Source organism: Mercenaria mercenaria, chromosome 7 (genome assembly GCF_021730395.1).
Source record: "Mercenaria mercenaria strain notata chromosome 7, MADL_Memer_1, whole genome shotgun sequence".
In the NCBI taxonomy this organism is placed as follows: Eukaryota; Metazoa; Mollusca; class Bivalvia; order Venerida; family Veneridae; genus Mercenaria; species Mercenaria mercenaria.
In genome coordinates, this window is record NC_069367.1 from 54,985,955 (window position 1) to 55,012,259 (window position 26,305).

Sequence of the window (26,305 nt, forward strand, 5' to 3'; positions counted from 1 at the left end):
TACAAGTGGTCACATTGAAGGGAAGTTGCTCTTCTTGCTAGCACAGTGAGATGGAACACACAGCTCCAAAACTCCAGAGATAATAAAACAAACTTGTCTCAAACTTCAGCATGTGATTGGGTGATTTGGGCTGTCTTAAAACTGACCAATTATAAGGCTGAAACTTGTCTCCAAAACTAAATTTTATAATGTCAAGATCTGCTTACCCTACTGAGTAAGCTTGGTGCTAAATGTGATTTCAACAGCAAGATGCTAAGAATAAAGACACAATTCTAGACTTAAAAAGAAATTTATTAAGTAAATGTAACAATTACGTAATGTGATCTACACAAATGTAAAGAAATACAAGTTAAACAACATAAATATCTGGAATTCGCTTTACATTAAATTTTAATCATTGTGATAAAATGCAGGTCTTATATAACAGAAGTAGTCTGGTTTAAATCTGCTTTAAAACCCGTCTGCTGGATTTTACCTATAGTTCCATGCCATTCTTTCAAAAGCTAAAATTTAAGCTTATGTTTTACAAGACACTTCTTAAAACAGGCATGCCCCAGATTGTACATCACAAATTTTATTTCATAAATAACCTGAAACACAGTCGTACTAAAAAATCTTTATATGCAATTTTGAATAAATCCAGAGTTGGGCGCTTATATTAATTAAAAAATACAAAATCTCTGACGGATATATATATATAAAAAGGAAAAATAACATTATTCCTAAGAAATACATTAGAAAACATACGAATACTAGTAATACAACTAAGTACTATTATAACAAGAGGACCATGATGGTCCTGAATCGCTCACCTCTTCCCACATGACCCAGTTTTGAGTATGACGTCATTATTTGACATAGTGACCTAGTTTTTGAGCTCATGTGACCCAGTTTTGAACTTGACCTACATATTATCAAGATAAAAATTCTGACCAATTTTCATGAAGATCCATTGAAAAATATGGTCTCTACAAAGGTCACAAGGTTTTTCTATTATTTGACCTATTGACCTAGTTTTCGAAGGTAGGTGACCCTGTTTTGAACTTTACCTAGATATCATCAAGGTGAACATTCTCACTAATTTTCATGAAGATCTCATGAAAAATATGGCCTCTAGGGAGGTCACAAGGTTTTTCTATTTTTATACCTACTGGCCTAGTTTTTGACCGCACGTGACCCAGTTTCGAAACTGACCTAGATATCATCAAGGTGAACATTCAGATCAATTTTCATGAAGATCCACTGAAAAATATGGCCTCTAGAGTGGTCAAAAGATTTAAACAATTTTAGACCTACTGACCTAGTTTTTGACCGTAGTTGACCCAGTTTCAAACCTGACCTAGATATCATCAAGATGAACATTCAGACCAACTTTCATACAGATCCCACGAAAAATGTGGCCTCTAGAGAGGTCACAAGGTTTTTCTATTATTTGACCTACTGACCTAGTTTTTAACCTCACGTAACCCAGTTTCAAATTTGACCTAGATATCATCAAGGTGAACATCCTGACCAATTTTTATGGAGATCCATTCACAAGTATGGCCTCTAGAGAGGTCACAAGGTTTTTCTATTTTTAGACCTGCTGACCTAGTTTTTGTCCGCACATGACCCTATTTCGAACTTGACCTAGATATCAACAAGATGAACATTCAGACCAATTTTCATACAGATCCCATGAAAAATATGGTCTTTAGAGAGGTCACAAGGTTTTTCTATTATTTGACCTACTGACCTAGTTTTTAATGGCACGTGATCTACTTTCGAACTTGACCTAGATATCATCAAGATGAACATTCAGACCAACTTTCATACAGATCCCATGAAAAATATGGCCTCTAGAGAGGTCACAAGGTTTTTCTTTTATTTGACCTACTGACCTAGTTTTTGAAGGCACGTGACCCACTTTCGAACTTGACCTAGATATCATCAAGGTGAACATTCTGACCATTTTTTATGAAGATCTCATGAAATATATGGCCTCTAGAGAGGTCACAAGGTTTTTCTATTTTTAGACCTACTGACCTAGTTTTTGACCGCACGTGACCCAGTTTCAAACTTGACCTAGATTACATCAAGATGAACATTCAGACCATCTTTCATACAGATCCCATGAAAAATATGGCCTTTAGAGAGGTCACAAGGTTTTTCTGTTATTTGACCTACTGACCTAGTTTTTGTCGGCACGTGACCCAGTTTTAAACTTGACCTAGATATCATCAAGGTGAACGTTCTGACCAATTTTCATTAAGATCTTTTGAAATATATGGCCTCTAGAGAGGTCACAAGGTTTTTCTATTTTTAGACCTACTGACCTAGTTTTTGATGGCAAGTGACCCAGTTTCGAACTTGACCTAGATATCATCAAGATCAATATTCTGACCAATTTTCATGAAGATCTTGTGAAATATATGGCCTCTAGAGAGGTCACAAGGTTTTTCTATTTTTAGACCTACTGACCTAGTTTTTGAAGGTACGTGACCCAGTTTCGAACTTGACCTAGATATCATCAAGATGAACATTCTGACCAACTTTCATAAAGATCCAATGAAAAATGTGACCTCTAGAGTGGTCACAAGCAAAAGTTTACGGACGGACGGACGCACGCACGGACGACGGACACCGCGCGATCACAAAAGCTCACCTTGTCACTTTGTGACAGGTGAGCTAATAAGGTAAATTATAACATACATATTGCACATGCAAAGTAAGTAAAATAAATCTAAAATCGTCTGAGAACAGTAGGTAATTTATTTACAACGACTACTCAAATCATCAATTTTCAAACGTATTTCTACTCATAAATTTTAGGCACAAACGAGTGTCTCCCCTTCAAATGTTCTGAAAGTCCATGCAGCACTTGAACCAGGGAATCGGGTGTAGTTTTGACTGGTTGCCTCTCAAACATGCCCACCGGGACAAAATTTTAATTGTGCACATGCAGAATGGAGGCTGTGCCAATGATTTAACATTTGTAGTCTTCTGAATCAGATAAAGAAAATCTACAATATTACAGCTGAAGACGATATATTTACATGAGTATACAAATGTTTTTAATGCCAGTTCACCTGTGATATGTAGTGTATAACGTATATTACGGTAATTACTTTACATCAATAATGCTAGTACATTAAAACTTGAATGATACTGCAATTCAAAATAATAAAAAAAAATTGTTTTCCCCACCCACATCATAAATACTTAACACTTAGCCTGCTGGCGGCAAATGATTCTGCCTTTGCGACCAGTGTAGACCAAGATCAGCCTGCACATCCGTGCAGTCGGATCATGGTCTGCACTGTTCGCTATTCAGTCAGTAAATTTTTAGTAAACACCCCTTCAAATGATAAATGGTACTGCCCAAATTGGAAGATGGACCAGTCCATTATAGAAATTTAGCATGGTAAGGGTTAAACAAGATGGTAAATTTGGTAATTGTGACAATTGCTTCCTTTCTGTAATGACCAACATACTTGTGCTATAAGAAACTTGATTTTTGTTTTTTCTAAGACCATCAAAAAAATGTACAGGTACTAAGCATGTGTATTTTCACATTTTTAATGCTAACTTTATGACTGCTGTCAGCACAAATACTTTAATGCTAACTTTTGACTGCTGTCAGCACAAATACTTTAATGCTAACTTTTGACTGCTGTCAGCACAAATACTTTAATGCTAACTTTTGACTGCTGTCAGCACAAATACTTTAATGCTAACTTTTGACTGCTGTCAGCACAAATACTTTAACGCTAACTTTTGACTGCTGTCAGCACAAATACTTTAATGCATTTCTGGTTAATTGAAACATTGTACTGCACAAATGATGGTGTTGTCATACCAGGATCAGATGTACATACATTTGGTATCACCGACATATCTGGTGTTTGTTTTATCTTATAAATTAGCAGTCCGCGGCCTTAGTCAATAAAACCATCATATGAATGTCAACCAATCTAAATAATTTTAAGAATGATGGAGGTGCAAGTTGGTTGAGTTGTCGGCGGCAACAATGCGGGTAACCTTCTCTGGTCTTGGTGTCAGAGATTGAACATACTGATTTAGATCCACACCTAGACCATGAAGATTCTTGTAATAGTCAAGCTGTTGTTGATCCTGCATGTTAGTTGCCTGAAATATACAATTATTCAAAGTTATATCATTCTCCAATCTTGAAATGTTTAAAAGTTAGGAATGTTCCTCAGAAATGTTCCTCTCAAACATAATAAAATTGCCCAGTTACAACCTTTCTTGGACACAACCTGAGATTTCAAGCAAGACTGTAATGAAGGCACTGTATTGCTCTCTTGAATCAACAAGAAACCTGCGTTTTACTTCTAACATTTCATTAGGACAAACATCTCGATGGATGTTTCATGCAGATCTGGTTGAATGTGCTGCCTTAGTGTTAACAAGTTTTTTCTTTGATTCAACCTAGTTTTTAAGACCAAAAATTAATGACAAAGTTCTATACTTAGCTTAGATTCATCATAAACTTTTAAACCTGGACCATGTGGCCTTTGAAACTTTTAAGGTTTTTTTTCTATCATGGGAAAAATATAGCCAATGGCTTTTCATATTGTATATAAAGCAGGAAGTATAGTACCACTAGTCTTTAACAAGAGCACCGCCTTGCAGGTGCAGACGCTTATCTGATTTTTTGTGTCTGTGTAATAGAAATATTGACCTACCATGATTTTCTAAGGCCAAAAGAGGCCATAATTCTTGCAAAAACCAATGAAGAGTTACGGTATTTGCTGTGCTGTGCCAGCTTTTAATGATGAATAACTGCTCCAAGTTTTAAAGCAATAGCTTTGACCGTAAAGGAGAAAAGTTGACCTAAACATAAAACTTAACCAAGAAATCTGATATTTTCTAAGTCCAAAAGGGGCCATAATTCTTGCAAAAAGCAGGATGGAGTTAAGTTTCTTGCTGTACAGAGTCAGCTTTTGATGGTAAACAAGTTTGCAAGTTTGAAAGCAGTAGCTTTAATAGTTTAGGAGAAAAGTTGACCTAAAAACTAAAACTTAACCAAGAAATCTGATATTATCTAAGTCCAAAACGGGCCATAATTCTTGCAAAAAGCAGGATAGAGTTATGTTTCTTGATGTACAGAGTCAGCTAATGATGGTGAACAAGTGTTGCAAGTTTGAAAGCAATAGCTTTGATAGTTTAGGAGAAAAGCTGACCTAAATATAAAACTTAACCAGGCAACGCCGACACCGATCAAGTGAAAACAATAACTCATCATTTTTTTTTTTCAAAAAATCAGATGAGCTAAAAATTACTTTATCTAAATATTTGAAAAGTACTGTAGATATTCTTGCTTTGAAAATGGTATGATAATATCAATATACTGTCTTTCTTATGAATATTGATTATTTCAAACAAATTTAAAAGAAAATGGTCTTTTTTTCATATACTTTCTGTCTATCTACAATTAGATTTACATGTATAGTACAATACAGATAATTTGTTGAAATTATGTAAAACTGTTTGACCATAAATAAATAGCTTATTATTAATTTCTAAAAGGAACTTGTCCATCTTTCAATTTGGACAGTACCATTAATTGTAGGGGTGCTTACCAAAAGGATACTGAACAGTGCAGGTCATGATCAGACTGCATGGAAGTGCAGATTGATCTTGATCTGCACTGGTCACAAAGGCAGAATAGCATTCATGTCCAGCATGATATGGGTTAAGATGCTTAATCATCTGAGCCGTGCCATGGGAAAACCAACATAGTGGCTTTGCGACCAGCATGGATCCAGACCAGGATCCATGCTGTTCGCTAATGGTTTCTCTAATTGCAATAGGCTTTGAAAACGAACAGGATGGATCCTGACCAGACTGCGGGGATGCGCAGGCTGGTCTGGATCCACGCTGGTCGCAAACCCACTATGTTGGTTTTCTTATGGCACGGCTCATCTATATTAAGTCAGTTACTTGAAATTCACTACAGCTTTCTAGCTGAAGAGGAAAATGGGTCTTTTTCAAGCATTCTGCAGAGTATAGGTATTTTTTGACATTGGCATCACTGAAACATATTTCCATCATTCTTAATGAATTTAGGTTCCCAAATGGTAAAGAATGATTTCTTCTCTTTCACTAGTATACAAATGTGCAGGGTTACAAATAAATAGAAACTCTATAATTCAATTTTGTTTACAATCAATAGCCAATTTTAAACACATTAAAAAGGAGAATATCTCGAAATTCAAATTAAAAGAAGAAAACACTGTATTACGAGCCAGACTGAAGTAAGAGTCAACTTGATGATTGACAGACTTTATAGAAATTTGAAGTTTGCCCGAAATACAGCTACTGGAAAGTTTGATTTTTAGGCTGGGGCCAAATTCAGTGCCAGATCGAATTTCATCAAATTTCAGCTTTTTTTAAATTCGAACAGAAATTCGACATGATATGCAGTTAATCTGTATATGGCAAAAAAGAAAACTACCTGTAACTGTCCTTTTTTCTCCACCTCCCATTTTCTACGTTTTTCTTCCTCTGATCTCTTCTCCATCTCCATTTTATGTTCAACTTTTGATCTCTCCATCTCTTGCTGATGTGTCAGCTGCTCTATCTCAACTTTCTGTTCTGTTTATTAAACAAAAATATTCACCTTTTTAATTTTCACCTAATCTGACAGATCCAGTCTGGATATTATTTTTGATTCTATAAATTTTTCAATAACGATAAGCTTCCTTCAACTTGAATATTTGTCTACGGTAACTGTGGCTGTGAAGTTACCAGTGTTTTAATTTTTTTCATATATCTTGAAAAGGAAAACACAAAGGGTACTTGCAGACATGCATAAAATGAAGATAAAACAAACAAGGCTAATTTATGTATAACCTTTCCTTGTATTTAGCTCATAGTATATGCCATACAAATAATCATTTTTGACAATAAAAATGAAATTTGTGTCTACATGAAAATATTATAACAACTACCGTAATTTTTCCTTCAGTTATTGAAAAATGTTAATTCATTTCCTCAGTTTCAAAATTTCAATTTTAAAAAAAATATATATAAACTAGAGTTGCTTTTGAGAAAAGCGCATGTCTCCCACAACTGCCTAATCATCTTAATAGCAAGTCAGTCTTTATATACTGTTTACTCACTACAAATATACCTTTGAAGAGTAAAAAGGCCGATTTTGGGTAATTCAAAGGCCATAATTCTAGAGTGCCTCGGACGATTTGGCTAGTTAATGAACCTGGTTGAGGAGTTATGGTCAAAAACATCTGGTTCAAGTTTGGTGATGATCTGGTGAAAAGGGCCATAATTCCAAAGTGCCTGGGCCGATCTGGCTAGTTATCGAACTTGTCCGAGGACTTATGGTCAAACACATTTTGTTAAAGTTTGGTGATGATCGGATGAGAAATGTTCGACTTAAGAGTATGGACAAGATTAAATGGCTGATTTTCGGTAATTCAAGGGCCATAACTCCGAAGTGCCTGGACCGATTTGGCTCTTTACTGAACTTGCCCTACTACAGCGCATGCATATTCATAAAGTCAAAAGGACTCCTATACTACTCAGACTGCATGCACATTCCTGAAGCCAAAAGGACCCCTATACTACTCATATGAATGCGCCTAAAATCTGAGCATTTTTCGGTAATTTAAGGGCCATAATTCCAAAGTGCCTAGGCCGATTTGGCTAGTTATCGAACTTGGCCGAGCACTTATTGGCAGACACATTTTGTTAAAGTTTGGTGAAGATCGGATGAGAAATGTTCGACTTAGAGTGCGGACAAGCTTTGTGACAGACAGACAGACACACACACAGTCTGGAGTAAATCAATATGTCTCCCACACCACTGTGTGGTGGGAGAATAAAAATCCGAAGTGACAGTTGTATAGCAGGCATTACATATCTCACTCAGTATCACTATGAGCTAGCAGACAAATGCAAATATAAAACAAGAGGACCATGATGGTCATGAATTGCTCACCTCTTCCCACATGACCCAGTTTTGAGTATGACGTCATTTTTTCTATTATTTGACACAGTGACCTAGTTTTTGAACTCATGTGACCCAGTTCTGAACTTGACTTAGATATTATCAAGATAAAAATTCTGACCAAATTTCATGAAGATCCATTGAAAACTGTGGTCTCTAGAGAGGTCACAAGGTTTTTCTATTATTTGACCTATTGACCTAGTTTTCGAAGGTACGTGACCCTGTTTTGAACTTTAACTAGATATCATTAGGTGAACATTCTCACTAATTTTCATGAAGATCTCATGAAAAATATGGCCTCTAGAGAGGTCACAAGGTTTCTCTATTTTTATACCTACTGGCCTAGCTTTTGGGCCGCACGTGATCCCAGTTTCGTATGAGGGGAAAAATGTTTTAAATAAGCAGAAATTGTAAGTTTTGAATAGCTATGATGAAAGAAAATGAATTAAAAACAGGTATTTTATCAAGAATTGAAGTCTTAACTTCTGTTTTCCGTATTTATGTCTCCCACCACACAGTGGTGTGGGAAACATATTGATTTACTCCTGTCTGTGTGTGTGTGTGTGTGTCTGTCTGTCCGTCTGTCACAAAGCTTGTCCACACTCTAAGTGGAACATTTCTCATCCGATCTTCACCACACTTGAACAAAATGTGTTTGCCAATAAGTCCTCAGCCTCGATAACTAGCCAGATCGGCCCAGGTACTTCAGAATTATGGCCCTTGAAACTTGTTTTTGATAATCAAAGCACTCAAAGTCTGATAAGGCAGTTGATGTCTTGGTGCATGGTTGACTCATATACTACTATTCAGATGATTAGGCAGTTGTGGGAGACATGCACTTTTCTCAAAAGCAGCTCTAGTTGTCACCTATTTTCGCGACCATGATTTTCAGACATCTCTGTCCTTTCTAACGAGATTTTCTACTGCAATCTTAATAATTAGTCAATAAAAAGTCTGCATTTAAGAAAAATATGACATCTGTTGCAAAAGCAGCTAATATTTTAAAGCAGTTTTGATATTATAACATGCAAAGGCATCATCAAATTGAACCCCATCCACCATTCTTGTAATAGTTTATTACTTAAAACTGAGTAAGCCCTATAATGTTTATCATGAAATAAATATTAATAAAACAACATTTGATTAATATCATTATATTACCAACTGCTTATTACTATATAAGAAAATTTAGTCCATAGTTACGACATGTTGGGACAGGACTAGCTCTTGTATTTTGGAAAAGCGCTGTCAAGATTTGGACTCAAGGGTCCTGGGACTCTTAGGTTTTCAGGTCTAGTGGAACACCTGAGACATTCATATTGTCTCTCATCTATCTATCTGTCTTCTGATAATGTCAAAACACCTCATGGGGACTTGGACATTTGGCACATTGAACTACAAAGAATATTAATAGACTGATTTGTAAATGGTAGTTAAAATCAAGGAAAAATAGCTTGGTTAAAAGCAAAATTATAAAAGCAGCTATCTGGCAATGGGTGTGACTAGATGGCAAAAAACTGTTATACATGATATAGAAAGAATGTAAAGCTGCAGCTAGATATGTCATGAATGACTGCTCATACCAGAGTAGTGTCACAGCAATGCTGACAACATAGAATAAATGCTTCACTGATCATGCTGTACAAGATCTCTAATAGTATTGTCATGGTAGACCACAATCACCTAACACTGTGTAGAAACAACAACTGCTTTGTGCCATTTTCACATCAACTCTTTCTTCCCTTGCTCAATCAGATATAATTGGAATGAACTCCCATGCAACATCAAGGCTAGTGCAAGCCTTCAGTGCTTCACTAACAGCCTAGCTGGCTACATGTTCTAACACAATCATCTTATTTTTAGCTCAACTATTCAAAGAATAGGGGAGCTATCCTACTCGCCCTGGCGTCTGCGTTAGCGCGAGCGCCACACAAATGTTAAAGTTTGCGTACCACTCCAAATATTTTCAAAGTCCATTGAGATATTGCTTTCATATTTTGCATACTTGTTTACCATCATGACCCCAGTCTGTAAAAGTAGGAGGCGACTCTATCAAGCATTTTGACTGAATTATGGCCCCTTTTCGACTTAGAATAAATGTTAAAGTTTGCGTACCACCCCAAACATTTTCAAAGTCCATTGAGATATTGCTTTCATATTTTGCATACTTGTTTACCATCATGACCCCAGTCTGTAAAAAGGAGGAGGCAACTCTGTCAAGCATTTTGACTGAATTATGGCCCCTTTTCAACTTAGAATAAATGTTAAAGTTTGCGTACCACCCCAAATATTTTCAAAGTCCATTGAGATATTGCTTTCATATTTTGCATACTTGTTTACCATCATGACCCGGTCTGTAAAAAGGAGGAGGCAGCTCTATCAAGCATTTTGACTGAATTATGGACCCTTTTCGACTTAGAATAAATGTTAAAGTTTGCGTACCACCCCAAATATTTGCAAAGTCCATTGAGATATTGCTTTCATATTTTGCATACTTGTTTACCATCATGACCCCAGTCTGTAAAAAGGAGGAGGCAACTCTATCAAGCATTTTGACTGAATTATGGCCCCTTTTCGACTAAGAATATGCTTATTGTAATGTTAAAGTTTTACTCATTGCTTATATTATACTATCAAGCACTGAGAATAGTCGAGCGCGCTGTCCACTGACAGCTCTTGTTACTTTTAACTATATTTAACACCCTTGTATCATAGTAAGATTTTGCATAAAGGATCCCCACCTTTCCAGTTATAATCAAAGTTGATTGTTAGAAGAAACACAGTTGAATTTGAAGTACCCAAAAGAAAGGGGCCTTTCTGCTGAAAGGGCTTAACATGATCAGAAACCGCTGATGATTCCTATTCCTGATGACTCTAGAGGCCACATTTCTGACCCTATTTTCATGAAACTTGGTCAGAATGTTTATCTTGATGATCTCTAGGCCAAGTTCGAAAGTTGGTCATGTGGGGTCAAAAACAAGGTCACTGGCTCAAATCAAAGGAAGGTTGTTAACATTCTAGAGGAAGGTTGTCAACATTCTAGAGGCCACATTTATGGCCCTATCTTCATGAAAGTTGATCAGAATGTTTATCTTGATGATCCCTAGGTCAAGTTTGAATCTGTGTCATGTGGGGTCAAAAACTAGGTCACATGCTCAAATCACACGAAAAGGTTGTTAGCACTCTGGAGACCACATTTATGATTCTATCTTCATGAAACTTTGTAAAAATGTTTATCTTGATGCTCGAATCTAGATCATGTGGGTCAAAAACTAGATCATCTGGTCAAATAAAAGGGAAAGGCTTTTAACACTAAAGGTTGTATGCCCAATTACTAGGGTGAGCGATCCATGGTCATTATGGCCCTCTTGTTAAAAGAATTGTTGACAAATGAGTCTGTGCGTAAAACACTCTGATCGGAAACGGATGAACATAATCTGAAAGAGCCTGTCATGTGTTTATTAATTGGATTTACTTATCGAAAAATGATATATTGCTGAGTTCACCCATCAGAATGACCCATTTTAAGTAAGATATAAAAAGGTCAAGAATTGATGTTAAAAAGATTTGTATATGTGATTTTTGATAATTATATAAAATAAATATTTTGTTACAGGCTTTAGTGTATGACCATCATGGATCAGCCAGAATTGAAGATGGCCCAAAAAGAGTAAGTTTTTTTAAATATAAGTCACAGCTAACGGTAAAAAGACTTTTGTTTTTTGCCTCCTGTGTCTGAGACCAAGGCGATAATATAGGGTTTGAACTTTCTGTCCATCATTCTTATAGAGTTAGTCGGTCCATTACACTTCCTTGTGTACTCAACTTCTCCTACAGTTTTCATCCATAATTTTTTGAGTAATACCCACTTTTTGGGCTTACCCATACTACAACTACATCTGTATCTTGTGTTCTCAACTCCTAATTTTCATCCAATTCACATGCATTTTTAGCTCATCTGATTTTTTGAAAAAAAATGATGAGTTATTGTCATCACTTGAGCGGTTGTCGGCGTCGGCGTCGGCGTCTGCGTCGGCGTTGCCTGGTTAAGTTTTATGTTTAGGTCAGCTTTTCTCCTAAACTATCAAAGCTATTGCTTTGAAACTTGGAATACTTGTTCACCATCATAAGCTGACCCTGTATAGCAAGAAACATAACTCCATCTTGCTTTTTGCAAGATTTATGGCCCCTTTTGTACTTAGAAAATATCAGATTTCTTGGTTAAGTTTTATGTTTAGGTCAACTTTTCTCCCAAACTGTCAAAGCTATTGCTTTGAAACTTGGAATACTTGTTCACCATCATAAGCTGACCCTGTACAGCAAGAAACATAACTCCATCTTGCTTTTTGCAAGATTTATTGCCCCTTTTGGACTTAGAAAATCAGTTTTCTTGGTTAAGTTTTATGTTTAGGTCAGCTTTTATCCTAAACTATCAAAGCTTTTGCTTTAAAAACTTGCAACACTTGTTCACCATCATAAGTTGACCCTGTACAGCAAGAAACATAACTCCATCCTGCTTTTTGCAAGATTTATGGCCCCTTTTGGACTTAGAAAATATCAGATTTCTTGGTTAAGTTTTATGTTTAGGTCAACTTTTTCCTTAAACTATCAAAGCTATTGCTTTGAAACTTGCAACACTTGTTCACCATCATAAGCTGACCCTGTACAGCAAGCAGCGTAACTCCATCCTGATTTTTGCAATAATTATTGCCCCTTTTGGACTTAGAAAATCATTTTCTTGGTTGAGTATTATGTTTAAGTCAACTTTTCTCATAAACTATCAAAGCTATTGCTTTAAAACTTGCAACAGTTTTTCACCATCATAAGTGGACACTGTACATCAAGAAACATAACTCTATCCTGCTTTTTGCAAGAATGATGGCCCTTTTTAGACTTAGAAAATCATGGGTAGGACAATATTTCTATTACACAAAAAAAAATCAGATGAGCGTCAGCACCCGCAAGGCGGTGCTCTTGTTATCTCATCTGATTTTTTGAAAAAAAATGATGAGTTATTGTCATCACTTGAGCGGTTGTCGGCGTCGGCGTCGGCGTCGGCGTTGCCTGGTTAAGTTTTATGTTTAGGTCAGCTTTTCTCCTAAACTATCAAAGCTATTGCTTTGAAACTTGGAATACTTGTTCACCATCATAAGCTGACCCTGTATAGCAAGAAACATAACTCCATCTTGCTTTTTGCAAGATTTATGGCCCCTTTTGTACTTAGAAAATATCAGATTTCTTGGTTAAGTTTTATGTTTAGGTCAACTTTTCTCCTAAACTATCAAAGCTATTGCTTTGAAACTTGGAATACTTGTTCACCATCATAAGCTGACCCTGTATAGCAAGAAACATAACTCCATCTTGCTTTTTGCAAGATTTATGGCCCCTTTTGTACTTAGAAAATATCAGATTTCTTGGTTAAGTTTTATGTTTAGGTCAACTTTTCTCCTAAACTATCAAAGCTATTGCTTTGAAACTTGGAATACTTGTTCACCATCATAAGCAGACCTGTACGTCAAGAATCATAACTCCATCTTGCTTTTTGCAAGATTTATTGCCCCTTTTGGACTTAGAAAATCAGTTTTCTTGGTTAAGTTTTATGTTTAGGTCAGCTTTTATCCTAAACTATCAAAGCTATTGCTTTAAAACTTGCAACACTTGTTTACCATCATAAGTTGACCCTGTATAGCAAGAAACATAACTCCGTCCTGCTTTTTGCAAGATTTATGGCCCCTTTTGACTTAGAAAATATCAGATTTCTTGGTTAAGTTTTATGTTTAGGTCAACTTTTTCTCTTAAACTATCAAAGCTATTGCTTTGAAACTTGCAACACTTGTTCACCATCATAAGCTGACCCTGTACAGCAAGCAACATAACTCCATCCTGCTTTTTGCAATAATTATTGCCCCTTTTGGACTTAGAAAATCATTTTCTTGGTTGAGTATTATGTTTAAGTCAACTTTTCTCATAAACTATTAAAGCTATTGCTTTAAAACTTGCAACAGTTTTTCACCATCATAAGTGGACACTGTACATCAAGAAACATAACTCTATCCTGCTTTTTGCAAGAATGATGGCCCTTTTTAGACTTAGAAAATCATGGGTAGGACAATATTTCTATTACACAAAAAAAATCAGATGAGCGTCAGGACCCGCAAGGCGGTGCTCTTGTTTTATCAGTTCTCAGTATGAAGCAGACATGCAAATATTATATTGTTTTTGCCTTCGCGTCTGTCCGTCTGCATTAAGCTTGTCCTGCTTTCACAGGTCAAGCTGCTAGCTGGATTTCGACGAAACTTTACAGGAGTGATCTTACCAAGTCTAGTTGTGCATATCGCTGGCATGTTCTTCTCCACTGTATAAAATGGCTACAAGAGCTAAAAATAGAAAAATCTTGTCCGGCTTTCACAGGTCAAACTGCTGGCTGGATTTTGATAAAACTTCACAGAAGTGATCAGTATCAACCCTAGTTGTGTATATCGCTGCACAAAATGACCACCAGAGGTAAAAATAGAAAAATCTTGTCTGCCTTTCACAGGTCAAACTACTGAACAGATTTCAATGAAACTTCACAGGAGTGATCAGTACCAAGCCTAGTTGTGCATATGGCGGACATGTTTCACTTTGCTGCACAAAATGGCCACCAGAGCTAAAGGTATACATAGGGGGTGGGGGGAGGGGGGTTACCGGTGACATTTGTTTTTGTGACAATTTAAAACACCTTCTAGTTTGCTAAAAAAATTGGATTTATCTTTGTCCGCCTTTTGGATGTTGGTTAGTCTATCAGACTTAGTGTAGTGCATAATTATCTTGATAAGTAATTGCCTTAGAATCATCAAACAATATAGGATTGTTATTCAGTTTGTGAAGTTTTGCACCTCAGATTTTGTTTTGGATTTCACTCAGTAAAACCAGTGTTATGACAAAATACACATGAATGGTGGAAATATTTGTGTTTCATGTGTCTCAAAAAGTATTTGACGTAGGGTCATAAAAAATTATGCGATTGTGGCCAGCATGTAAACTTGTATACCGTGAGTTTTGTTTTGGATTTCACTTAACTAGACTAGATAAGTGGCTCTCGACTAAGTAAAAAATATGCATAATGAATGTAAAAAATTGTGAATCTCAAAAAATAATAGCCCTACTCTTTCTGTTTCTTTTGTCTTTTATTTCTTGATGATGTTTTGTAGTATCCATACCCCCACCCTCCCCTGATGGCAATATTGCTTAAGATATGTAAGGGTCATAGACCTTTCCCATCTTATGATACTAATGAGATACCAGCAAAATGCTCAAATATGAAAAGAAGTGTTTACTCTAACATTTCTCAGTTACTTGTCTTTATCAGGGATCTTCAAGTAGTTAATCTAATAATGAATGTTTTCCAGAGTGAAGAAGATGATTATATGTCTTTATGTTTCAGATGTTCCTGTTTCGTGAGAGGATGACAATGTTAACAAGATACTCAGCCAATCAGAATGAATATTTGGTTGTTAAACACAGAGATGGCAGAATAGAACACATGCAGGGGTATATTATTACGAAATATTTGCAGCTAGTCTAATATAGCACAAATTTATATAGTACTTTATAGTTACTGGCTCTATGAGGTCAGTAGATACAAAATTAATGTTAAAGTAACCCCTCAGTGTAATTATTTCAATCCATGCAATAAAAACATGAAAATTAAGAGTTTATTTCCAAGTATTACTGTATTATGTTTACATGATTAGATAATGGATGACATTCAGAATATCATTATTCATACCCTTATCCTGCTAAATTTCTAAAATGGACTGGTCCATCATTCAATTTGGGCAATACCATTTATCATTCGAAGGGGGGTTCACTGAAAATTTACTGCCTGAATAGCGAACAGTGCAGACCATGATCAACCTGCACGGATGTGCAAGCTGATCTTGGTCTGCACTGGTCACTTGCCACCAGCAGGCTAAAGGCTAATCATGTAATTGGTATCTAACATTTCAGACCATGTGTTATGTTCCTAAACACAATAGCTTATCAGTCTATCAAGAAGAAAGACATGATCCCACTGGATGCCAATGAGGCCCTGGTAGTGTACAAGCAGGACACGAAATCCGGCGAAGTGAAACGATACATCAAGTATGGACCTACACTTTTCATGCCGATGGCAAATGAATGGTAAGGTTTTTGCAAGATGGTAATCATAATGTTGCAATAAAGCAGTACTATTAAATAAAGATCATCCCCTTGAATATATGGATAGCGCATGTTTTTTCAAGTGATAAAATCTGCAGAATTCCAATGGACTTGTTGGTGCCCTTGCCCTTGCCCAGAGGGAATCTGCAGAAATTTCCAACTTTTGACAAAAAAAACAACAAGCATTTCCTCTTCATCAACATTTTATTTCTGACCTTGAATTGTTACTTTATACTGCATAAGCTCAACTGCTATGATATGAAGGGAAACAAATAGTTCTAAATATAATGCAACATATTAACATGTGCTACAGATAGTTTTAAATATAAGCCTGCAAGTTGCCTACTCCCATAAAACTTAGTAAAAAATAAAAACATGTTTTTCAGAACATATGTGGATTAAGGCAATTTTTCACCAATTTTCATACGTTCTATTAAATTATCCAGTAGTAAAACCCAAAACATACATCAGGTAGTCTTTTAGTAAATTGTATGGACCGTTCTTACTGTCTTTTACATCTCAGTAAAATCATAAAGCTGTTTGCATAACTGGAATAAACTTTGTTTAAACCCTTTACAAAAATGTTCTATACCAATTCCTTAAAAGCATCAATTTCCAACTCACTTATTGACTATTTGGGTTCTTTTGTGATTCCAGACTTCTAAGCTTATTTACCAGTCAAGCACAATTTATCGAACAAATAACATAAGGTGGAAACATTAACATAAGTTTTTCCAGTAATTTGGATGCGCCATTCAAAATTGTGTAAGTTGAAAGTTGATGCTTTTGAAAGATTATCTTAACAACCAGGTAATTTTCTGTACTGTCTCCAGATATTCTACATGGACTCAAATTATACCTATAAAGATATTGTGTAATCATATTTAAACAGATTTGAATTAAAAGTGTACTTATTTTTGGTCGAACAAGAGTATGTCAGTGTTAAAAATGACGGCATTCGAAATGACATGCAAATTTCATATAATTATGATTAGGAACCAAGGGAAGTAACCCACATTAAAAATTACCAGAACACCAAATTCATAAAATGTAAAAAGCTATTTACAAGATTTTCAAGGCGTCTTAATTCCATTTTACCATTATTCCAGTCAGCAATCACTGAAATAAACATCGTGTTATGATAAACTGTGACTATGTGATATATTACAGGCTTCACTCATTTTCCTGGCATGGAACATTACTTTGGATAAATTGACCAAATGGTTAGTGACCGACGGGTCACAGTGACCGAATGGTCACAGTGACCTAAAACGTTAAACTCTATGCTGAATACTGCCGTATCATAAAAATGGCGATTTTATGAAATGTTTACATGAAAATAACATCAAATATGTACCACTGGGTTAACTCTAACATGTTTAAGTGATTTAAACATCTTTGAAGATGACAACGATAATTTATGTTGCTTAGTAACGGTAAATAGTCCAACAATGCAATGCGAATAAGGATGCATATCCTGTCAGGAAATGTGACAAATTCAGAGAGTTATCATGAAAATATTGTGATTTATGCAAAACTCAGACTGTACAAAAGGATGACACTTATCTTTAACAAACAATTAAATACTGTAGATTAATTGTGCAAAGTCTATAGTGATTCACATGAAGGAAAATGTTACAAAATCTGGATTAAATTTGCACCAGCCGAAACGGATGTCTCTCGGTAAATGTAAACAGAGTTCGGATAAGATTAAAACGAACATGGAGGTGTATAATATGAGTTTGGTCTGTCATATTATGTAGATCAACACATATGTGTACAATTCTGTGTTTCGTTACTGTCAGCTTGCGAGGGAATGTCTCTAAAACAGTTCAGATCACAGCCAAGATCGATGACTTATTTTATAAAACATGAAAATGGTAAGTCCCCATTGTTCGAGTCGTTACAATATGGCCTCTAGAGAGGTCACAAGGTTTTTCTATTTTTAGACCTACTGACCTAGTTTTTGACCCTATGTGACCCAGTTTCAAACCTGACCTAGATATCATCAAGGTGAACATTCTGACCAATACTCATGAAGATCTCATAAAAAATATGGCCTCTAGAGAGGTCATAAGGTTTTTCTATTTTTAGATCTATTGACCTAGTTTTTAACCCCACGTGACCCAGTTTCGAACTTGATCTAGATATCATCAAGGTAAACATTCTGACCAATTTTCCTGAAGATCCATTGAAAAATATGGCCTCTAGAGAGGTCACAAGGTTTTTCTATTTTTAGACTTACTGACCTAGTTTTTGACCGCACGTGACCCAGTTTCGAACTTGACCTAGATATCATCAAGGTGAACATTCTGACCAATTTTCATGAAGATCCATTGAGAAATATGGCCTCTAGAGAGGTCACAAGGTTTTTCTATTTTTAGACCTACTGACCTAGTTTTTGATCCAACATGACCCAGTATCGAACTTGACCTAGATATCATCAAGGTGAACATTCTGACCAATATTCATGAAGATCTCATGAAAAATATGGCCTCTAGATATGTCACAAGGTTTTTCTATTTTTAGATCTACTGACCTAGTTTTTACCCCCACGTGACCCAGTTTCGAACTTGACCTAGATATCATCAAGGTGAACATTCTGATTAATTTTCATGAAGATCCATTGAGAAATATGGCCTCTAGAGAGGTCAAATATTTTTTCTATTTTTAGACCTAATGACCTAGTTTTTGACCCCAAATGATCCAGTTTCGAACTTGACCTAGATATCATCAAGGTGAACATTCTGACCAATATTCATGAAGATCTCATGAAAAATATGGCCTCTAGAGAGGTCACAAGGTTTTTCTATTTTTAGACCTACTGACCTAGTTTTTGACCCCACGTGACCCAATTTCGAACTTGACCTAGATATCATCAAGGTGAACATTCTGACCAACTTTCATGAAGATCTTGTGAAATATATGGCCTCTAGAGAGGTCACAAGGTTTTTCTATTTTTAGACCTACTGACCTAGTTTTTGATGGCACGTGACCCAGTTTCGAACTTGACCTAGATATCATCAAGGTGAACATTCTGACCAACTTTCATAAAGATCCCATGAAAAATGTGACCTCTAGAGTGGTCACAAGCAAAAGTTTACGGACGGACGGACGGACGGACGACGGACGCCGCGCGATCACAAAAGCTCACCTTGTCACTTTGTGACAGGTGAGCTAAAAGTATCTAAGTCCAAAGGACAGGAACAACAAACGAAAGATATTTAACCAAAAAGAAAAACAAAATTCTTACAAGGTACAGATATGTCAAAATACACCTAAAAATTGGAGGTACCATCCATGTTGTACCACAGAAAAGTGGTCTCGGTTTTTCCCTACGGCCAATAATAAAAAAGTTACTAAAAATAGGCTATTTATAGTAACGTAAAAGGGAAGTAATTCAAAAGAAAATTATTGTAAGTAAACAAAAGAAGGATCTGCCAAATAAATCTGTTGACATAAATGAAATTTCAGATCAGTATCTTCATTAGTTACGGAGATATACCCATTTTAATTTGAAATAAAGGGAGGTAATTTGACATAAAATCAGTCCATAGTTATCTACCCTGATTGGCTCGGTCCAACTAATGACAATAATGAAATTTCAAATAAGTCCTGTAAGTACTTACTGATATAAATCCATTTTGACTACAATCAGGGGAGGTAATCAGATATAAAATAACTCTGGAAACTACAATTGGATCTGATTTGTCATGGAATCCAAGATTTATTGTTGTTGAAGATATTTTGGAAGTTTGTATTAAATAAAACCATAAATAAAGTCTCTATATCGCTGCAAAAGCCAAAATAGCCAATTTTGGACATTTAAGGGGCCATAACTCTGGAACCCATAATGGAATCTGGCCAGTTTAAGAAAGGAACCAAGATCTTGTGGTGATACAAGTTGTGTGCAAGTTTGGTTAAAATCAAATCATAAATGACGTTGCTATTGTGCAGACAAGGTCAAAATAGCTAATTTTGGCCCTTTCAGGGGCCATAACTCTGGAACACATTAGGGGATCTGGCCGGTTCAATAAAGGAACTGAGATCTTATGGCAACACAAGTTTTGTGCAAGTTTGATTAAATTCAAATCATAAATGAAGCTGCTATTGTGCAGACAAGGGCAAAATAGCTAATTCTGGTCCTTTCAGGGGCCATAACTCTGGAACCCATACTGGAATCTGGCCAGTTCAATAAAGGAACCAAGATCTTATGGTGATACAAGTTGTGTGCCAGTTTGGTAAAAATCAAATCATAAATAAAGCTGCTATTGTGCAGACAAGGTCAAAATAGCTGATTTTCGCCCTTTCAGGGGCCATAACTCTGGAACCCATAATGGGATCTGGCCAGTTCAAGAAAGGAACCGAGATCTTATGGTGATTCAAGTTGTGTGCAAGTTTGGTTAAAATAAAATCATAAATGAAACCACTATCGTGCAGACAAGAAATTGTTGACGGACGGACGCACGCACGGATGCACGGACACACGACGGAGGACTGACGAAGGGTGATCACAAAAGCTCACCTTGTCACTATGTGACAGGTGAGCTAAAAAAGGAATGGAAATATATATATGTATATATTTATTTTTTTAGGGGGTGGGGGTACAGGGGAACGGTCGAGGAAACAAAATTTCACATGTTGATTATAAATATTGATTGAAAATTAAAAATTAAAAAAAAAAGAAAAAAAAAGGGGGTAATAGGGTGAAGTTGGTGGGGGGGTGGGGGAAGAGGATGCATGATCAGTGGTGGGCATGACTGGGTGGAGAAGTGAGGTGGGGGAATGGTACAACTTGGAAGGTTTGGAAAAAATCTAAAATAAGAAATGAAAAATCAAAGGCCTGAAGGGCCTGAGTCGGCTAATAATTGATGTACTGACAGTATAGTCTACCAGTTTCAGTTTGTTTTTAGTTTTTTTCTTAAAATTTCATAACACAGCTCGATATTTACCCAAAATATTATATCCGGATACGATTACACTTTTCTCCAGTTTCAACAATATATTTTACAAATTGTGATGATACGAAGACATTTAGCAGCAATTGGCAGTATCTGACATTGAAGTTTACGGTTAAATTACCTCTTATTTAAATCTTTTCATAAAAAAGTTGTTTCGTTTCGTGAAAGCAGCCAAACATAGACGATCTACTTTCGATTTCAAAAACTAGAAGAAAATACAATTTAATGTTTCGCCGATTTGTTTATTTCTCGAAAAATAAGAATTAAAATCATTTTTAGTATCAGTAGTAACTAAACAAACCAGTAAGAGCTTCTTCTTCCGATAATTTATCCATTTACTGACTGCAAAATTCAACCCACGCAAAGTTTATAGAAATCATGCGATGCGTGTTTACGTTCAATGTGGGAGAATTAAGGCTGATCGGCTATGTTACCTAACGCATCCAGACGATTCAGATTTTGTTTTTAAAAAAGCATTGTGTGCGTTTCTGTAATTTTATATACGTTTATATACGCTTATAAATTATTAGACATGCGTATTTGCATTATTTCTATACGTAATTTACGCTAATACGCATCTTATCTGGAGCCCTGTGGAACTATTTTTTGTCTTTCGCTGGATGTTACCCAAGCTTTGTAAGCCTGCGCAATTCTTAAAATGCACATTTATGCTTAATGAGTTACATTCGAGTATTGCACAATTACAAGTCATAAATATGACAGATTACATCGTATATTGGTCATAGCAAAGGGAATTGACACAACTTAACTTCATTCATGCAGTGAACTGTTTGAAGTTTGAGAAATCTAATGGAACTACATCCCTTCACGTGTTATTCGGTCCATTTAGAGAATCGCTGAACAGCAAGGACTCGTCAAAAGGCTTTCAGCCTTTAGCCGACTGAAAAATTTAATTTTTTTTGGGGAGGGAGGGGGGGTGACCAAGGCAAGACGGGTGACCAGGTGTGGGTGCGCAACTTCACATGTTTATAATAAATGTTCACAGAAAAGAATGAAAGAAATTTAATGAAATTCTGCCAAATGGTAAGTTTGTTATGTACAAATATGTGGATTTTAAGACAAAGGGCAATAACTCTGAAGTTATACAAAATTGTCTGTGCACAACCACATTATAGTGCTCTAAATTCTGTTAAAGTTTCATAGTTCTAGGTCAAATATTTCAAAAGTTATGATGCAGAAATTGCCATATTTATAGTACCCTATATAGTTAACACTAGAAACTTCTAAGGGCCATAACTCTGGTGTTACTTGGGCAATCTGACTGAAACTTGACGGGCCGCAAGAACTCATAGTGGTGAACATGTATATGAAGTTTTAAATAAATATTCCCAACCATTTCCTAGATATGGCTCCGGACAGATGGACGGACGGACGGACAACGCCAAAACTATATCCCTCCGACTTTCGTCGGGGGATAATAACAGTCTCAGGGGCGGCAAATTCAATTGTCCGTATTGCCCAGATTGTCCCAAAGCTTGTACGGCCAAGTGAATTTTGACCAGAATATACTATATAACAAGAGCTCGTCGAACACGAAATGCCCCCCTTGATGCATTTAGTAATTGCACAAGCAACAGAAATTATATGCTCACTGTAAACAAAAGTTCTACCATTCTGGTTTAATCTGACCTTGACATTTAACCTACTGACACTAGGCCAAAGCGTTCTTGAGTTATTGCCTGGAAACCATTTTACTGTTCCTGGTCACTGTGACCTTGACCTTTGACATACTGACCTCAAAATCAATAGGGGTCATCTGCTGGTCATTACCAACCTGCCTATCAACTTTCATGATCCTACGCCCAAGTGTTCTTGAGTTATCATCCGGAAACCGTTTTACTATTCAGGGTCACTGTGACCTTGACCTTTGATATACAGACCTCAAAATCAATAGGGGTCATCTGCTGGTCATTACCAACCTGCCTATCAATTTTCATGATCCTAGGCCCAAGTGTTCTTGAGTTATCATCCGGAAACCGTTTTACTGTTCAGGGTCACTGTGACCTTGACCTTTCACATACTGACCTCAAAATCAATAGGGGTCATCTGCTGGTCATGGCCGACCTAACTATCAATTTTCCTGACACTAGGTCAAAGCATTCTTGAGTTATTGCCTGGAAACCATTTTACTGTTCCTGGTCACTGTGACCTTGACCTTTGACATACTGACCTCAAAATCAATAGGGGTCACCTGCTGGTCATGACCAACCTGCCTATCAACTTTCGTGACCCTAGGCCTAAGCGTTCTTGAGTTATCATCCGGAAACTGTTTTACTGTTCAGGGTCACTGTGACCTTGACCTTTAACATACTGATCTCAAAATCAATAGGGGTCATTTGCTGGTCATTACCAACCTCCCTATTAATTTTCATGATCCTAGGCCCAAGTGTTCTTGAGTTATCATCCGGAAACCGTTTCACTGTTCAGGGTCACTGTGACCTTGACCTTTAACATACTGACCTCAAAATCAATAGGGGTCATCTGCTGGTCATTACCAACTTGCCTATCAACTTTCATGATCCTAGGCCCAAGTGTTCTTGAGTTATCATCCGGAAACCGTTTTACTATTCAGGGTCACTGTGACCTTGACCTTTGACATACAGACCTCAAAATCAATAGGGGTCATCTGCTGGTCATTACCAACCTGCCTATCAACTTTCATGATCCTAGGCCCAAGTGTTCTTGAGTTATCATCCGGAAACCGTTTTACTGTTCAGGGTCACTGTGACCTTGACCTTTCACATACTGACCTCAAAATCAATAGGGGTCATCTACTGGTGGTGACCAACCTCCCTATCAACTTTCATGATCCTAGGCCCAAGCGTTCTTGAGTTATCATCCGGAAACGGATAGGTCTACATTCCGACCGACCGACCGACCGACAGACCGACCGACCGACATCTGCAAAACAATATACCCCTCCTTTTTCAAAGGGGGGCATAACTATCATACGAACAAGTACAAAATAGCAATTGACTAAAACGGACAAGCAAGTCAAAATCAGATTTCGCCGCCCCTAAGCAGGCTCTGTTTGATTGAGTTTGTTCATGAGAGGTAATGAAATGTGCAACACCTCTCACGCTCAAGCATAATCACAAAAATCACATTAACACATTTATTTCCTGCATGAATTATCATGTATTTTCAAATTACTGCTGGTATTACCAGCATAATCACTAACATAACATTTAACACATTTATTTCCTGCAAGAATTATGATGTCCTCAGATTACTGCTTTTATTGCAAGCATAGTAACAAACATTACATTTTAAGGGTTTATTTTTGAATGTCGATTCAAAAATGTCTTCAGAAGGCTTCTTTTCTTACATGAATACAAACACTGCATCGAAAGGGATTCTCTGCAGTATGCATTACCATAAGCATTAAAACAACTGCTTTCGTCGCATGCATAATCACAAATAACCGCTATCATAACCTGCATAATCGCAAGTATTACAGTTCAAAGAGTTCTCTCCAGTATGTATCCTCAAATGTGTCTTGAGACTACTTGCATAGTATGCATAATCACAAACATTACATTGAAAGGGTTTCTTTGCAGTGTATATCCTCATATGTACCTTCAGATCACTGCTTACACAGCATGCATAATCACAATTATTACATTAAAAGGGTTTCTCTCCAGTATGTAGCCTCATATGTGTCTTCAGATGACTGCTTTCATTGCATGCATAATCACAAGTATTACATACAGTTTAAAGCAGCTAGCATGCCTTCAGATTTGGCTAAAAAATAATCTTTCTTTGGTCATATTATGAAAATGAAAATGAATTTTTGTTTCTAAAATATTTTAAAAATTCCAAATCAAGAAAAAATGATGACCGTGTCAGGAATCGAACCCCGGACTGCCGCGGCAATAAAGATATTTTCTGGTCGTCGTAACCAATAGCGCTACAGCTAAGTAGTGAATAATGACTTCAAAATATAGATATTTATAATCGAGACAGTTTACCTGGAGTAAAAGCTTGACAACGCTTTTCAATTTTCATCGTAAAAAGTCGTAACAAGACAGCCATGATGGCCCTATATCGCTCACCTGTTATCATTGCACTTCAGGACGACTTCAAGGTCACAGATCATAATAAAGATCAATCAAAAGAATTATGGGAAAATATAGCTGAAATTTTCTAAATTAACTTTAAAATTAAATCTTCTTGTAAGAAACTACTGGCCTGATTTGAGAGTAATCTTGTAAGAAACTACTGCCCTGATTTGAGAGTAATTTTATTTAAAGTTTTCTATATGGCCATGTAGGGATAACAAGCGTCTCCTGCGGGTCGCCATGTTTTTTGAGGAATCAAAATTATCTCAAGGAATTTGGTAGAGGATCATTTGTTTAAAATTATTTTGAAAACGGACCAGTAGCTTTAGAGAAGAAGATTTTCAAAGTTTCCTATATAGCCATATAGGGAAAACAAGCCCCACCCCCTATCAGGGGCCGTAACTAAAGAACCCATGATGGGATCTGGCTCATTCAAGAAAGGAACCACTACCTTGTGGGGATACAAGTTGTGTGCAAGTTTGGTTAAAATCAAATCTTAAATGAAGCTGCTATTGTTCAGACAAGGTCAAAATAGCAAATTTTTTGCCATTCCAGGGGCCATAGCTCTGGAACCCATTACGGGATCTGGACGGTTCAAGAAAGGAACTGAGATCTTATGGTGACACAAGTTTTGTGCAAGTTTGATTAAATTCAAATCATAAATGAAGCTGTTATTGTGCAGACAAGGTCAAAATAGCTAATTCAGGGCCCTTTCACTCTGGAACCCATTATGGAATCTGGCCAGTTCAAGAAAGGAACCGAGATCTAATGGTTATACAAGTTGTGTGCAAGTTTGGTTAAAATAAAATCATAAATGAACCTGCTATTATGCAGACAAGGTCAAAGTAGCTAATTCTAGCCCTTTCAGGGGCCATAACTCTGAAACCCATAAAAGAAACTGTTGAGTTCAAGAAAGGAACCAAGATCTTATGGTTATAGTAGTTGTGTGCAAGTTTGGTAAAAATCAAATCATAAATAAAGCTGCTATTGTGCAGACAAGGTCAAAATAGCTAATTTTGGCCCTTTCAGGGGCCATAACTCTGCAACCCATAATGGGATCTGGACGGTTCAAGTTTGGTTAAAATAAATCATAAATGAAACCGCTA

At 36.5% G+C, this 26,305-nt stretch overlaps 2 protein-coding genes across 2 annotated transcripts; one reads left to right on the top strand and one right to left on the bottom strand.

Moving 5' to 3' along the window:
* Window positions 1-270: 270 nt before the first annotated feature.
* On the bottom strand, window positions 271-9,692 carry LOC128558278 (uncharacterized). Its single transcript, XM_053547193.1, has 3 exons — window positions 9,656-9,692; window positions 6,461-6,600; window positions 271-4,128 (listed from the first exon to the last, which is right to left on the bottom strand). The coding sequence occupies exons 1-3, from the start codon at window positions 9,690-9,692 to the stop codon at window positions 3,964-3,966; spliced, it is 342 nt and encodes a 113-aa protein (XP_053403168.1). The 3' UTR covers window positions 271-3,963.
* Window positions 9,693-11,566: 1,874 nt separating this feature from the next.
* LOC128558279 (uncharacterized) lies at window positions 11,567-17,372 on the top strand. Its single transcript, XM_053547194.1, has 4 exons — window positions 11,567-11,642; window positions 15,399-15,505; window positions 15,965-16,138; window positions 17,327-17,372. Exons 2-4 carry the CDS (start codon window positions 15,399-15,401, stop codon window positions 17,370-17,372), a joined length of 327 nt encoding a protein of 108 aa, XP_053403169.1. The 5' UTR covers window positions 11,567-11,642.
* Window positions 17,373-26,305: the final 8,933 nt, after the last annotated feature.